General features: G+C 48.4%; 1 protein-coding gene across 1 annotated transcript; it reads left to right on the top strand.

Annotated features, from left to right (window-relative positions):
* Positions 1–1405: 1405 nt before the first annotated feature.
* LOC136540799 (uncharacterized) lies at positions 1406–4862 on the top strand. The gene is made up of 5 exons (XM_066532819.1): positions 1406–2128; positions 2951–3297; positions 4075–4250; positions 4381–4447; positions 4551–4862. The coding sequence occupies exons 1-5, from the start codon at positions 1504–1506 to the stop codon at positions 4584–4586; spliced, it is 1251 nt and encodes a 416-aa protein (XP_066388916.1). The 5' UTR covers positions 1406–1503; the 3' UTR covers positions 4587–4862.
* Positions 4863–15599: the final 10737 nt, after the last annotated feature.

Genomic DNA, 15599 nt, shown 5'->3' with positions numbered 1-15599 from the left:
CATCGAGTGGCACTAGGTGATCGAGTTGCAAGCCAGGTAGGTGCTTGTTACTCTTGGAGGTTGCCACCTCCTAGACAGCTTGGTGGTGGTCTCCAGTCGAAGCGCGTAAGAAGCTTGTGTGGTGCTCCGGAGAAGTGCTTGTGAGGGGCATTATGCTCGCCCCGCGGGAGCCGCAAAGAGCAACTCTAGTAAAGCGTGTCATTGAGCTACCCTCACTCAAGGGGTAGGTTCTTGCGGCAGCCCGACGTGCAGGGCTTAGCGGGTGATGCTAATTAGCCGCCGAACCATCAAGTGAGCGGTCGACACAACGGGGACTAGCGTGTTGGTAAACACGTGAACCTCGGGAGAAAAATCATCGTGTCAACCTTGTTCTTCCCGTTGGTTTGCATCCCCATTATACAAGCTTGCATTTACTTTTATACATATTAAGCTTGTGTAGTTGCTCTTGTAATTAGATAGCTTGTGTAGCTTGCTAATTACCTTCTTGCTTGTGTAGCATAGAAGTAGCTCCCTTGCGTGGCTAATTTGGTTTTAGTAACCTTGTTAGTCACATTGCTTAGTTTGTGTAGCTAAGTATTTGCGCTCTCTAATTAGGCATTGGTTGCCTTGTTATTGAGCATTGCTAGTGAGCATCGTTAGCTTTGAGCTTTTGCTTACTAGCATGTGTAGGAGCTCCCTTGTTGCTTAAAGTACTAGTGGCATAGGTTTGTGTAACCTTGCTCCTAGAATTGTTTAGGAGAGCTCTAACTAGCCCGACACCTTTGTTGCATAATTGTTATCTTTGCAAGGTGCTAGTGAACATATATAGTGGGGTATAGTCTTGGCTAGACCGATAGTTTTAATTTTGCATTTGTATCGGTTAGCCGACGCTGATTAATTTTAGAAAAGACTATTCACCCCCCCTCTAGTCGTCATCTCGACCCTTCACCTACGCGGCCTCCAGTGCCGCGTGGTGGGCCTCCTACGCGACGACGCAGCGGCTCCTCTGGCGCACCGTCGGCCCCGCGTACCCCACCGCTCGCCATTGACGGCGGATGGCCGGGCTCTCCCCACCGCTCACTCCCCTCTCTCTCCCTCTATAAATGGCGCAGGGCCTTGTACGCTCACCCCACCACAACCTCCACGCTCCCGATGCTCTCCCTTCCGCTCTCCATGGATGGTCCAGTCATCACCATCGGCCCCGCGCATCGTGGTGGGTTGACTGGGCCGAAACCACGGTCAAATGGGCGTGAGGGTCAATTTTAAATGGTTTTGAGAGTTAAGGAACTGCGCGTGTCTGGTTTTCGAGTTAGAGGGCTTAAAAAAAAACTGCAGACACAGTTAGAGGACAAAAATAGACGTTTTCCTGAATAAAATAAAATCAATCATCAATTGCTTCTCCTTGCCGGAACCCCTGAATACGGCAATCCCGAGACGTCCCCAAAACCCTAAACTGAGGGTGAGCCCCCCTTCGCTCGAATCCCCGGCCGCAGCTTCTCCAATCCGCACGAAGCGCCCTACAAAATGCCGCCGGTGACGGCGGCGCATGCGACCCTCATCCTGGACCACGTCCTGGGCGACCCCTCGGTCCCCGCCGCAGCCGCCCAAGCGCTCCTCGCCGCGCTCCCCTCTCCCTCCAACCCGACCCCGCGCCTCCGCCGCGCGGTCCTCCTCCGCCAGCTCGCCGCCGACCCGGTCTCCGCATCCTCTCTCGAAAACCTCCACCTCCTGGCCTCGCTCCCCGCCTCCCCCTCCGCAGCCGCCGCCCACATCGCCGTCGCGGCATTCCTCGCGGCCTCCGCACCCGACTTCGATGCCACCGCCAGGGAGCTCTTCGCGCGCCCCAACGGCCGCGTGCGCCGCGCGGTCGACGAGGGAGGTCCCCCAGCGCTCACCTCCGATGTTGTCATCGCCACAGCGGACCAGTTCGAGGCCGCCGTCGGGAACTCCTCCTCCCAGACCATCCTCAGGGGCCTGTGGGGCAACCGGGCCGCGGCGGAGGAGCGGGTCAGGGACCTCCTCGCCGCCGAATGGGCCGCGATTGGGCCGTCGAAGCTCGTGACGGCGGCTGAGCGGATCGTCGGGGATGGGGCCGTCGAGACATGGCGTGCCGCGGATGAGGCCACCCGTGCCAAGTTCCGCATCTTGGGTAAGGACTTTTTTTTTGGTGTGTGGCAGTGCAGGGCATTGTGGTTTGATGAGTAAAATTTGTTGGTAGCCTCTGAATTGGATGCGTTTCGATGCTATAATTTTGCTCATGCCATTTCTCTCTATCCCGGAGCAGAGAAAATAACTTAGTGTAGAATAAACGCAGATGCAACTCAAGTTTATATACAAGCAATGTAAACTGCCATACATTGTATTTCATTTTGCAGCAGCATTGTGATTTGAGTAGATTGCTTTATCTGTGGTGCAAGTGCAATTCAAGGAACTAGTGTGCAGTGGGGCTTTTCTGTATTTTTTGTGATATAATAAAAAAAATGGGAACATCGAGTCAGATTTTAGAGGTCATATTCATCTTGGTCTAGAAATCCGTTTGCCTTAAAGTGTTGTTTCTGAAACAACCATGAGTTGAAGCTATCCCAAGCAGACTCTAATTGGAGTGTACTCCGTCTTTGCTAATTTTGCTGCTTCTAGTTTATTGTTTATCATAGATCACAAACTACATGATTTTATAATCTTGTGAATACTTTTGATGGTGCCACTACAATATTTTAATGGCTTTATACCACTCACACCAGTTATTTTAGTATCTTTTTGTTTTGTCTGCATCTATGTTTCTTATTGATTTTGCAATTCTATGCACTCCATGTGGAGCCGTTTGGGTTTCATCTCTTTGGGCCAGCTCTAGGTCTTTATGTGCATTATTAGCTGCTAGATGTTTTATTTTTCTTAATTTGCTATGATTCTGGTGTTCACAAGTTCATGGACTTCGTAGCCTATAATTGATTATATGAAATGAAACTTACAGCTGGGGAAGAAAAAACACGTGCAATTCTCGGTAAACTTGAACCTACCTCCAGCGCAAATCCAATTTCAACACCAGCTGTTGAGAAGGCGATTGACGCGCTCAAAACAAGCTGTGCTGACCTCCACAGTGTTGTGGAGGATCCGCTTCCAGCTGCGAAGGCAGTTGCAGATGAGGTATTGGCTGCAAGGATGGATAAAGGAGTTAGCTTGAATGCTGAAGAAGTAGGAGGTCAGCCAACAACTTGTGGTGCTGCAGGCCCGAGTACTCTTAATGATAAAGACCATGGTCCAAGTAGAGGCAAACCTCATAACCTTATGGATCGGAACCCAACAGCACGGACCTCTCAGGTTTGCATTTCTTTTTAAAACATTTTTCTTTGCTTTTGAACATTGTCCATGCTGAACTTGCTTTGGTTGTTAAATTGAATTTGTTGATTGTAATAGCTAGCTTTTGGTGACTAGAGATCTATGTTTGAATATGAGTGCTTGGAAAATAGCTATTGATGTGCTTGAACCGTGACTAGGGGCTCTTGGTGGGTTTCAACTCTAGCCTACCCCAACTTGCTTGGGACTGACAGGCTTTTTTTTGTTGTTGTTGTAATAGCTAGCTTTTGTGATTTTGTCTCCATTGCGATTGAAAATGATATCAGCACCTATATCATGCCAATATTTCGCATTAGACATTGGGTGTGTACTTTTTGGATTGTTTTGTTGATTTAGTTTTCAGTGTGAATTGTTCTCTACATTGCCAAATTTCTGCTCCTGCCCACATTTCCTGTTTTCTTCAAAATCGGGATGATATGTCTTAGGAAATATTTTGAGGACATACGTGCTCTTGGTAGGATGCTTTGACCATGACAAGAAATAATCAAATTTGGTTACAAAACCTAATAATTGTAGGATTTTGTTTCACTTTAGTAAGTTAGCTACTGAAATTAGGACTTCGGATTATGAATGCTCTACTACAGTCCCTGTTCGCATGACACTTAAAAGTAAACTTACTGTAGTCTAATTTGAGCTCAATCAAGATACCTCGTACCATTTTACGTAGCTTATAGCTCAGTATCATAACTGCAAAATTTTCGATTTTGGTCATGTTTCTAAAAATAAAACACTTGTTTGCAGTGGGAGGATTCACCTGATGTTGAGGGGTCAGAATCATCATTACGCAGACCGCACTTGCCTAGCCCAAGGAGAATGCCACCTTCTCCTTTGCCACCTCCAGAAAACAAAAGTAAGCGTAGAAGGGCAAGGAAGTGGAGCTTGTTAGAAGAAGAAACACTGAGAAAGGGTGTTCAACAGTATGTTATTTTGTCTTGATGTTCAGATATTATTGTTTGACATCTCAGCTTTCTTGTTGTAAAACGCTGGTGTTTAAATTGCTGTTGCTGTATGTTCCTCAACATAATATTGTGCTTGTTTCATGTGTAGGTATGGTATAGGCAATTGGAGGGATATTTTAAATAACAATCTTGACATTTTTATCGGCAGAACAACGGTGAGCATTTGGTTATTACAGTGGAGTTGCTGTGGGTTTTTTTTTAGTCTGTGAAGTTGCTGTGGTTGCAAATCAATGTAGTGACTGGTTGTATGTATTGTAGGTGGACTTGAAGGATAAGTGGAGGAACATGATTTAGCGATGATGTAACGGAGAAACATGTACGTCCCTGCTCGTTTTGCCCCAAAACCATGGGGATCTGGGAGGATTGGAGGGGATTTAGGAGGATTTTGACTTGCAGGGGATTTAATCCCCCTCCCCTGCCCCTTGGGACAGGACTAACTTCACGCTCTAGAGCACGTTGTGATGGTTTACTAAGGGTGAAGTAGGTAGCCTGTTAGTCGTGATGTATTTAGCGACGTCACTAAGTTAGCACAGTAGACTCTATCGAACTCCATCTCAACAAAAAAAGCAGCCGCCCCTATTTCCATTTCACCTAAAAAGGCAGCCGCCCCTATTAAAAAATAAAAAAAATCAACCACAAATCAGCCACGACGTTATATATACCAAAAAAAAAAAGGAAAAAAAATAACCATGACATTACCTTACGCACGCGTGACGGGCTAACGGCGCGGATGCCCTCTCCCTCTCGCCCACCCATTCGTCTTCCCTCCCAACACGCTGCGTCAGAGCTCTGCTCAGATCCGGATGTCGCCTCCTCATCGGGTTGATGGCCAGCAGATCAAAATTCCGTCGACGAGGGAGGCGAGAGCGTGGTGAGGGAGCCGTCGCGGGCTGAGAAGCCCTAAGTTATTCTATGGCCGTGGAAAAACTTAACAAGCTGCTTGTTATTCTATGACCATGGAAAAGCTTATCGAGCCATGTTCTTTAGCTTATCCAGTCTACGAGCTAGCTGTTTTCAGAATTATGCCTCCTCGATTGATCTAGCTACTAGCCTGTTTGTTTGGCTGTGGCTTCGTAAACGATCGTAAATTTTCAGCTGAAAAGTATTTTTCTCTCACACAAACCAGCCAGCAGTATTTCTTCATGAACCAGCAACGATACGAACCAACCAACCGAACAGGCTATAGACGTGTGTGGCCAATATACCATACGGTATAGTCCAGCGCATGCACAGTACGCCTCTTATAGTACAATAATAGTAAGACACGTCCTATGTACTTGCATTGGAGTCATCATACGCAAAGCAAACTAGTATATATAGTAAGAACACACATGCACGACACGATAAGGTTAACTGGTTTAGGCCCCGTTTGTCTCGCTGAAACTTGGCTGAAATCGGCTAAAAATATTGTTTTTGTTAAATTATTGTAAGAGAAAAATACTGTTCTGACTGAAAAACAAGTTGAATAGTACGAATTATAAGATAAGCCGAACGAGGCCTTAATTATATTGTGGTCGGTTTATGTTGGTGATTAGCTAGTTTACATTGGTCGCCCCAATGCTACGCTATGTATCAAATGCGTATCTTATTCATCTATCTATTAGGAAGACGATATTTCCTTAGCCCTAAAGAAAGTGATGTTTAGTTTCTTGGTTCTTTTTCTGTCGAACTTGCTTATTTGGTCCTAAAACGAATTTCCTCATGTTTCTTGGCCCTTCCATTAGTTTGATACGCTAACGCTGTTAAGTTGTATGCAAAATTACTGTGTTTTACTAATGACGTTGAAAGCAACAGTTCAACAACCTACAGTTGCGCTATATAGGTCTTTTGTGCTGCTTACTATCAATAATTTTTCCAAGAAAGGTACAATATTTTTTTAAGCATGTAATCATCATTATTTGTTATATATATTTGCATATATATTCTTGCTTTAAAAATGTATATATAAAATAATGATTCCATGCTTGAAAAAAAATATTGTACCTTATTTTAGAAAAAGTTATTGATTGTAGTCAGCCTGAAAGATCTGTATAGCATAACTGTAGGTTGATGAATGGTTGCTTTCAGCGTTAGAGGTAAAACAGTGGATGTAATTTAACACCGTTAACCCATCAAACTAACGGAAGGGCAAAAAAATAGGAGTTTCGTATTAAGGCCCAATAAGCAAGTTCGAGACAGAAAAAACTAAGCAGCACTTTGGGACCAAGGAAATGACATCCGGATAAAGGCAAAGGCATGTTCGCTTGAACTTATCAGCCGGCTTATCAGCTAGAATCTACAGTATTTTTCTCTCACAACAAAACAGCTTCAGTCGGCTTTAATACCAGCCGAAGAGGCTTATATGTGAAGCAGACTTCTACCTAAACAAGTCTACATGTGTAATAACTGCACTACTCATGCTTTAGAGAGTTACGATAACTACTATCCTGTAGTTGGCTATAAAATAACTTATTCTGTAGCCTCTTTGAGCTACGATAATTACTATATTAATTTACGAAATTATAGTAACTATTTACTAAGTAATTTACTACAACGTTATGGTAAATATCCCCATGTGTTATAGTAACCTAACTATCGTAAATATGTATTGCCATTATCATAAATTAATATATAAAATTATCGTAAATGGAGATGGCTACAGAATAACTTATTTTATAGCGGGTCTATATATATATATATGTCATGTTCGGCTTACCCCATATTCGGCTTGTTTTTTCAGCCGGAACAGTATTTTTCTCTCACAATAATTCAGCCAGAACAGTGTTTTCATTCAGTTTCAGACCAGCGAACGGGATATATATATATATATATATATATATATATTTCACTTGTTTTTTCAGCCGCAACGGTGTTTTTCTCCAACAATTCCTCCTAGAATAGTAGTACTAGCACGGTAGACAGGTGGGAGTGGAGTGAGTGGGCGAGCACGAGCAGGCTTGGCTCCCACGCCTCCGAGACGTGCGGGCGTGCGCCATCACCGCCGCCGTGGGCCCGAAATTTTACTCCGGTGGAAGGGGGGCCGCCAGCCTGGCCCGCGTCCACGTTGCTCGGTTTGCTGCCATCCAACAACAGCCGTGCGCAGCAATCAAAGGCAGGCAGCCTCCTGCCTATCCTCCGTCGTCTGTGAGTCTGTCTCTAAACAATTATTATTATTGCAGCAAGCACTCCGATCCTTAACATTAACCACCTTACCGCCGGCAGCTCATTTAACATTATAATAACCCACGCAGCGCTGATGGTTCTCTAATTTGTCAGTATTACACTGGTGTTAACTATCACGTATTTATTTAATTTAATTCACAGCATCCCATGCATGTTCATTGTCCATACCAAACCTGCAGGGCCTTGTTTAGTTTGTAAATTTTTTAACGAAATAATACTGTAGCACTTTCGTTGTTAGTTGATAATTAGTGTCAATCATAGTCTAATTAGGCTTAAAAGATTCATCTCGTGAATTTCGTCTAAACTGTGTAATTAATTTTATTTTTTATTTATATTTAATGCTTCATGCATACGTCCAAAAATTTGATGTGACGAAAAATCTTAAAAAATTTTGAAATTTAATGTGACGAAAAATCTTAAAAAATTTTGTAAAATGAAGTGGAACTAAAGGCTACCCAAGGTTCGGTGAATTCATGAATATAATAATCTTATATCCTTGGAGCTAGCTACTCCATCAAAGGGTATGGGACACGGGGGAGGTTTAAGAGAAGCTTCAGTGCACCGATGGGAGGGGGGCAGTTGCGTTGGACTGTTGGAGCCATGTGCGTGCGTGCATGCGTGTTGCCGCCCCCTCCAGGTCTCCGCTTCTTCTTTCTTTTCTTTTCTCGCGTGCGTGCGTCCGGCATAACATGCTATTTCACGCATCCGCTCATGCATGGATCGACGTCACCAGTAACCACCCACCGTATTTTTTTTAATTTATTTCACTGGCGCTAAAATTAAGAAACCGATCGGTTCTTCTAGGATATACAAATAAAATAGTAACTAGCTAGTATAATACGTACGTGCTGATGGCACATACATACCCTTGTTGGCTTTGCAAGGCACATTGTACGTATATAGTAGCTTATCCCTGCCTCAGGCTGCCATTAGTTTAATTAGGGATGGCTACAAGGGGAGAAAGAGCACCGCATCGGTTCCCCTGCTTGTACCTCCTTGATATCATTAGGGTCTCTTTCTCTTTGGAACTTTTTATGAAGAAAAAAAACGGATTAAAGTTGCATGCAAAAAAATTTATCACATTTGGACACGACATCAGAAAGAATATTGAATTCTATGAGGTGGACGCAAAGGAAACTTTGCACGAGGTCCAACCCCATGCTAGTTTCCCTCTCCAAGATTTCTATGGTTTCGTACATCACGTGGTAGCCCAAAGAAATTTCATAGAATTTAATCCTTTGTTCCAAAGACTTATACGAAAGTTTTCTATAGGATTACAATCCTTCAAAATTCCTAAGCTTTTTCCTTTGTTCTAAAGAGTCTTAAACGCCTTGGCCAAGCGTCGGCCGGGGCCGCTACATGAAACGATCCCGATTTCCTCGAAAGGGAAATCCACAGATTCGAAGTATAGCGTGACAGTCCTAGGGGATCATCCAATCACATTATCAAATAACAGTCGATATCACAGTCATACATCGAAAATCTGTCTTAAAGAGAGTACAAATAGCAAGGTTTACTCATTATTACATCGCCACTTGGCGGAATCACTCAGAGCATACAACATCCAGAACAGCATCAAGTAGAAAGGCAGCGGGCATCGACTCCATCTTCTCAACCAAACTTGAGCGCAGGAACAAGACCTCTAATCCTCACAACCGTCTCCCTGGTAGTCGTACTCAGGCTTGGAACCTGTCAAACAATTATCAGTACGATTTGTACTGGCCACTGGCTCCCACCCTATGATTTGCGTTTGCTTTGTGGTAGTGGAATGCAAGGGTACAACGAAAGACATATTTGTGACTGTAGTTTCCTATGCGAGTATGTTAAGTTTTAATAATAATTCATCAAATTTTAACACATCTCATCCACACGTTCTCCCATCCCATCACACACATCTCACCACTCTCACACTCTATAGGCGACAAGGATGACTCCCTCTCGTACCTTGCCTTATCGGCTAGCAGCTGAAGTCCAAACAAACCCAGGGGGAGAAGAAGAAAGGACACCTCTCTCTAGTCAAGTGAAGCGGTAACACAGGAAAGGTCTATAGCTAAAAAGACGACATATGTATCGATCGATCAACTTATCTGAATCAACTTGATCGATCTGAATCAACTTATCTGTTGGAAGAGAGCGCATCCCCTTTTATAGATGAAGGGGATGGCCTTACAAGTGAGAGGGAGAGAGTACGTTCACTACCAAGTCTTGCTGCCCACGCCGGCGGGTACAAGATGATGATAGGCGCCATAATACTGTTGAATGTCAGATGCACGTGGGAGGTTGTGTTGTCTTCTTTAGGTATGGCAGATGCCGGTACCTGCTATATTGTTGATGCCGAGAGGCATGCACGGGGTTTTACCATGTTCGCCTGGCACGATAAATGTTGGCGCCCACAACACTGTCGATGCCTCAGGGGCACGTGGGGAAGCCTTACCGTATTTTTCTGGTATGGGAGTTGATGGCGCCCATAACACTATAGGGGAAAATATCGACGCCTACAACACTGCTTGTGTTCTGTAATGCCAGGGAGGTCTTAGGGTACTGTCTTGCAGGTGTACAGGGTACGATCCTTGGTATTGCGGTTGACTTGAGTGCGCTGCCTTACTTTCTTTGTCTGTTTCCTGGTCCTTACTGAGTGGGCGTCCGCGGTCGGTTGATCCCAGTCGGCTCTGATTACGCCAGTTGGTGAGGAGTTGTAAGCAGGGGTTCGGTGCATCCCCAGATAGAGAAGCGGGTCAGAGTTGGAAGTGGTGTTTGGCTAGGTCTTCCGATCGGAGAGGCCCTCCGGAGGCGAGCTGGAGACCAAAGCGAACGCTCCGGTCAGAGAGGTAGGCCAAAGTTAGAAGCGGGCGTTGTTCCTCCTCAGCCAGGCCTTTCAGTCGGAGATTGGATCGTCATTCTGGCCTATCCTCTAGGTATTTGGGTTAGCCCATGAGTTGTGCGTTGTTTGCAACATTGTCTATTGGGCCAAGCCTTTATTGGGAAGCCAGTCCATGAGGGACCCTGGGTTTATGAACCCAACAAGAGCCCCTGAGCCCCGAGCGATTTGGGTAGAATCATCTGGGTTTTTTTTTGTCTCGACGGCGGGTGCACGCAAGTGCACTCGTGGGTGTAGCTCTTGAGCCCCGGGGTGATTCAGACAGAATTGTCTAGGGGGGGTTCGTGTTGTCAATGAGAGAAGTTTTCATTTTATTAGTGGGTGTGCGCGAGCGTACCCACGGGTGTAGCCCTCGAGCCCCCGGGCGATTCGGACATAATCGTCTAGGGGGTTTTGTCAACGGGCGTGTGTGCGTGTATTTTATTCGAGATGGAGTCGACGGTTTAGTTTAGGGATCAGGCGTGTGGAAGCTCATGGATCCTGGCCTCGGTGTAGCCTGTGTAGCTAAGGTAGTTAGTTTAGGGATTAGGCGAGTCAGAGCTCGTGGATCCTAGCCTTAGTGCAGCCCGTGCAGTCGAGGTAGCTAGTTAGTTAGTTTAGGGATCGAGCAAGGCGGAGCTCACGGATCCTGGCCTTAGTGTAGTCCGCGCAGCCGAGGTTGTTAGTTTAGGGATCGGGTGAGTCAGAGCTCATGGATCCTGGCCTCGGTGCAGCCCACGCATCCAAGATAGTTTAGTTTAGTTTTTGGGATCGGGCGAGATAGAGCTCGTGGATCCTAGCCTTAGTGTAGCCCGCGCAACCGGGACAGTTGGTTTAGGGATCTTGAGCCCTTGAGCCCCGTTGGGCTTGGTAGGGGTCGATATGAGTTTTGTGCGTTACCTCGTCCTCGGATTCTCACAATCGGAGGGGCTAAGCTTTGTCGCTTGCCTCGATCGCTCGGGCTCGAGTGACGTGCTTGGTGAGTTCGCTAACAGGTATGATCAAGTGGAATCCAGGACTGTCGTTCGTGACGGGGTCGGCATAGCCCGCTTGTGACATTCCACTGCTCCTTTATCTACAACCCGGCAGATGCCTAGGTCGTTTCGGAGATCGACCCGGGTGGCCTGCTAGCCTTCCCTCGATGGAGATTCTATGGGTTTGGTGGGAGGTTTAGGATCGAACGAGAAGATTAAGATGACCATGTCCACTTCGGGGCAGACTGGGTGAGGGTTGCATGGGGCTCATCTATGTTTTCTCCCCTGGCTCTATTTGACGTGAGGCGGCCTCAAGGCCTTTGTGGGTCGGCCTTCAAGCCCAAGTCGGTCGTTGCTCATGTTTGAATGAGGCAACTGCCGCTTTGTGATGCAACACGGAGTGTTATGGTGCATTTAGCTACATGTGCGATGCCTTAGTTCCTGAGCCCCCGAGCGATTCAGGGCCTGAATTGTCTGGGGGGCATGGCGTATGGAATGAATGCGTGTATGAATGTATGAATGATTATATAAAGAAATAGCGGGGGTCAGTAGTGTTACCTTGATGAATGGAGTGACGGGGTTTAAAGAGCTCCAATAAAAAATGTCCGACCGAGACCCGTGCTTATCGTTCGTGATAGAGTCGGCATGGCCTACATGGGGCGTCACTTTGCTCCTTACCTGTCTCTCGGTGTTTTCCTGAGCCGTTCGATCGACTTAGGAAGCCCGATGGTCTCTCCTGGCGGAGATCCCGTTGTTTGGGTTTTTCCAAGTTCCGCCTAGGAGGCAGAGAGCCGCCTATGTGTGGTAGCGCTTTGGTTCTTATGCCCGATGTGCGGTAGTGGTGGGCCATACATAGGCCATGTCCTATCTGACCAGGTGTCGTTCCATCGGGCAGGGCGTATCTCATCGGTCAGAGCGCGTCCCATCATACCACATCTGCATTAAATGGGGAAGGGAGAGGGTTTTTCGCCCCCGTCATTTCGCTTTTCCCTGATCGCCACGCCTTCCCCAACGGTTGCACCCTTTTCTTTAAGTAGGAGAAGGGAGAGGGCTTTTGCCCCGTTCCTTCACTTATTCCTCATCTATCGTCTCTTCTCTTTCTTTCTTTCTCGCCAAGAGCGTCTGAGTGCCACGGTGGTTCCTAGGAGAGAAAAGGGAGAGAGTAAGGGAGAGGAGAAAACTCACAAATCCATTCGTAGACATGGAGTGAAATGTTGGGCTGGAGGTCATCCACTGTGAGGGAGTCAGTGCTGGAGGCCTTCGCCGTGAAGGGATTTCTGCCGCCTAAGGAGGTGGCGCACTGGAGGGCTCCCAGGAGGGAGGATTTCCCGCAACCTTGGCCCAATGAGGTGGTTTCCTTCCTCGCCTTCTATGAGCGTAGGATAGGATACCTCGCGCATTGGTTCCTGCGTGGGCTCCTCAATGAGTGGGGTCTAGAGCTGCAGGACCTCAATCCGACTAGGGTGCTGCATATCCTCGGCTTCGTCACTGTTTGCGAGGCCTTCCTTGGGATGTAGCCGCACATGGACTTCTTTCGGTGGCTATTCTCTGGGTGAACTTTGTCAGTGGGATATCCACCCAAGGCCGCGCCAGTGGGTGGCTTTGCCCTGTAGAAGAAACTGAGCATGGGGGGCTCGTATCCCGGGTACATCCCCTGTGACTCCAATCGAGGGTGGCATGGGGAGTGGTTCTATATCAGGAACTTGATGGAGGCGCCGTTCCTGGCGTTCACCAGCGAAGGGCCTGAGAGGCGGGAAAGTTGGTCGTAGGGCCCTTCTCATCGAGAGAAGAAGGTGGAGATCATCGAGGCGGAGCTCCAGAAGCTCGTGCGGCGCGGCCTTAATGGGGTGCGGGTGTTCCACACCCTCTACCACCATTAGGTTGCTCCATTGGTGGAGAGGGCGTGACCGATGTGGAAGTATGGTGGCCCAACGAACCCTGATTGTGCATCGCCAGAGGAGCTACCGAATGACGAGGTCTAGAGTCACCTCGACCGGATGCTGCAACTGAAGCCCAAAGAGAAGGTCGATGGAAAGCCTGGACCTCTCAACGCCTCGGTGGTGTCCAAACTGGTATGCTCCCCTCTCTTTACTCCATGTTCTTTTTCCCCTTTGCTTTCCTACTTTTTTTTATTTTGATTCGCCTGTTTTGTAGGGACTTGAAGCTTACAAGTCCCTGCCACACCTTCTGAAGGGGCCGAAGGGCGCGGCTCGGTAGGCCACCCAGAAGAAGGCGGCGGATGCCAAGGAGAAGAAGAAAGCCGAGGAGGCACGGCGGAAGTATGAGGAGGAGAAGGAGGTCACCCGGCACATGAAGACTAGGGGAAATAGGAGTGACATTGAGTCAAAGCTCGAGTTGGAGGACCCCACAGAGGTAGGGGATGACATAATTTTCTCTGAGGAGGAGGAAAGCCGGGAGGTCATTGCGACCTCGGCAGAGCATCGTGATCCTATGGCTATGTCTATTGGCTGTGAGCAGGAGGCGAAGAGGCGCAGTGATGTTCCCGTGCTGAGGAAGCATGCTGCGAGCGTGGACGTCGCCGACAAACAGGAAGCAAAGCGAACATGGTCACTGCGCCCTTCGATGGCATCGCCGGTCTCATCCTCACCTGTCGCGGGCACGGCCGAGCAAGCCATGCAGTCAAAGGAGCGGGCTTGCACCCGTGCGTCACCGGGGCTAGCGCTAGCGTGCAACTCATAGCAGGAGGATGCCCCACCTACTGCTCCGGTTGGCGTGCCCCGAGCCAAAGGTCGTGGTGACTCACGGGCTGGGCAGGAGCTAGTTGGGTCAAATCCGCCCCCGGCTAAAGTAAGGCGGCATGGGTTGTAGCCTGGGAGCGGTCCTCGCCCTGCGGGCCCATCGACATCAGGTCTTGGTTTCAGAGTCATACCACTTACATCCTGGTATGTCGTTCTTTGTTTCTTTTCGATCTTACTGTTGAGTCTTTTTTGAAGTATGACTAACATGTTCTTTTTTACAGTGGTCGGACACTGACGGGGTTGAGCATCGCCCTAACTCCCACGCAGGAGGTTTGGAGGCCCACCTTGCAGCGCGCCATGGTGAGCGGCAGGGAGAGCAAGGTGGTGGCGATGAGTCCTTCCCTTTCGGGGTGGTGCTCCCTGGGTCGGTTGCTAGCATGGCGGCAGCGGCAGCGATGGTGTTGGTGGTGATCCCGGTGGTGATGGCGGAGGCTACATCGGAGGTGCCTCATGGCCCCTCCTCTACCTGTTGTGGTGGAAGAGGAGAGGGAGACCGGGCTTCCTGCCTCGTCAGGCGGAGGGCTGCACTGCTCACCTTCCTAGTCTGCGCTGGCAGTGCTAGGGGAGATGGAGCCAGGACGCCTGCCGGTGGCCCGTGAGACTGAGGTGGTGGAGATCACCTCCGACGATGTGGCAGATGACGAGGTGGAGCCACCGGTGCTATCGTGGGAGTTGGCAGTGGTCTAATCGGAGGCTTGGCCCTCTAGCGAACTAGAGGAGACTGACCTAGTGTGGCCCTACCCTAAGGACCTGACAAAGGTTCAGTTCATCCTTTAGGATTCGCAGGAGTGTCAACTCTAGGACATCCTTGGGGAGAGGACTTGCCATGGAGTCCGATCTTGCCAAGCTATCGGTGAAGCTTGAGGATGCCTAGGAGCGGGTTAAGTATGTCCAACAGTTGTTCAAGATCGACCTATAGCATGCCACGGAGGTGAGTTTCCCACGCTTGTCCTTGACCCCTTAGTCTCTTGTTGGTTGCCTCGGCATGCTTGCTTCTTGTTTTTGTAGGGTCTACTGGAGATATCGTGCTGCAAGTCCCATTTCCTCTAGATGGATTACGCCCGGATGGCCAAGCTTGAGCATCAGCTAGAGTCCACCCATCGTGAGTCCCAAGACTAGGCAGCGGAGGTGACCAAGGCGCGAATAGCGGAGCAGGCGACCGTCGCTGAGTGGGGGCTTGAGATGGCGAAGGCCCGCTAGGCGGAGACCGAGGTAGAGCTACGGAAGTCCATGGCGAACACCGAGGTGGTGCTCCAAAGATCCCTAGAGACCATAGAGTCGAAGCGGAATGCCTTGGAGTCAGAGTAGAATGCTCTAGAGTCAGAGCGAAAGGCCTGGTCGGAGGCAGACCTAGAAGTGCTCACGCTTCAGGGCGTGTGATGGGGACAGAGGAGGTGAATGCCTGGTTATGTGAGCAAGTGACCCGGCAGGCGAAGGGACTCTCTGTCCTCAAGAACACCCGCCTCAGTAAGTACCTTTTCTGCTTTCGATGTGTTGGTTTCTTCCTTTAGCTTGATTCTAAGCTTATCATCCTTTTCCATAGCTGGGTGGAAAG

The sequence above is a fragment of the Miscanthus floridulus genome, chromosome 2 (assembly GCF_019320115.1).
Source record: "Miscanthus floridulus cultivar M001 chromosome 2, ASM1932011v1, whole genome shotgun sequence".
Classification (NCBI taxonomy): Eukaryota; Viridiplantae; Streptophyta; class Magnoliopsida; order Poales; family Poaceae; genus Miscanthus; species Miscanthus floridulus.
This window is presented reverse-complemented; position numbering and strand designations above follow the sequence as displayed.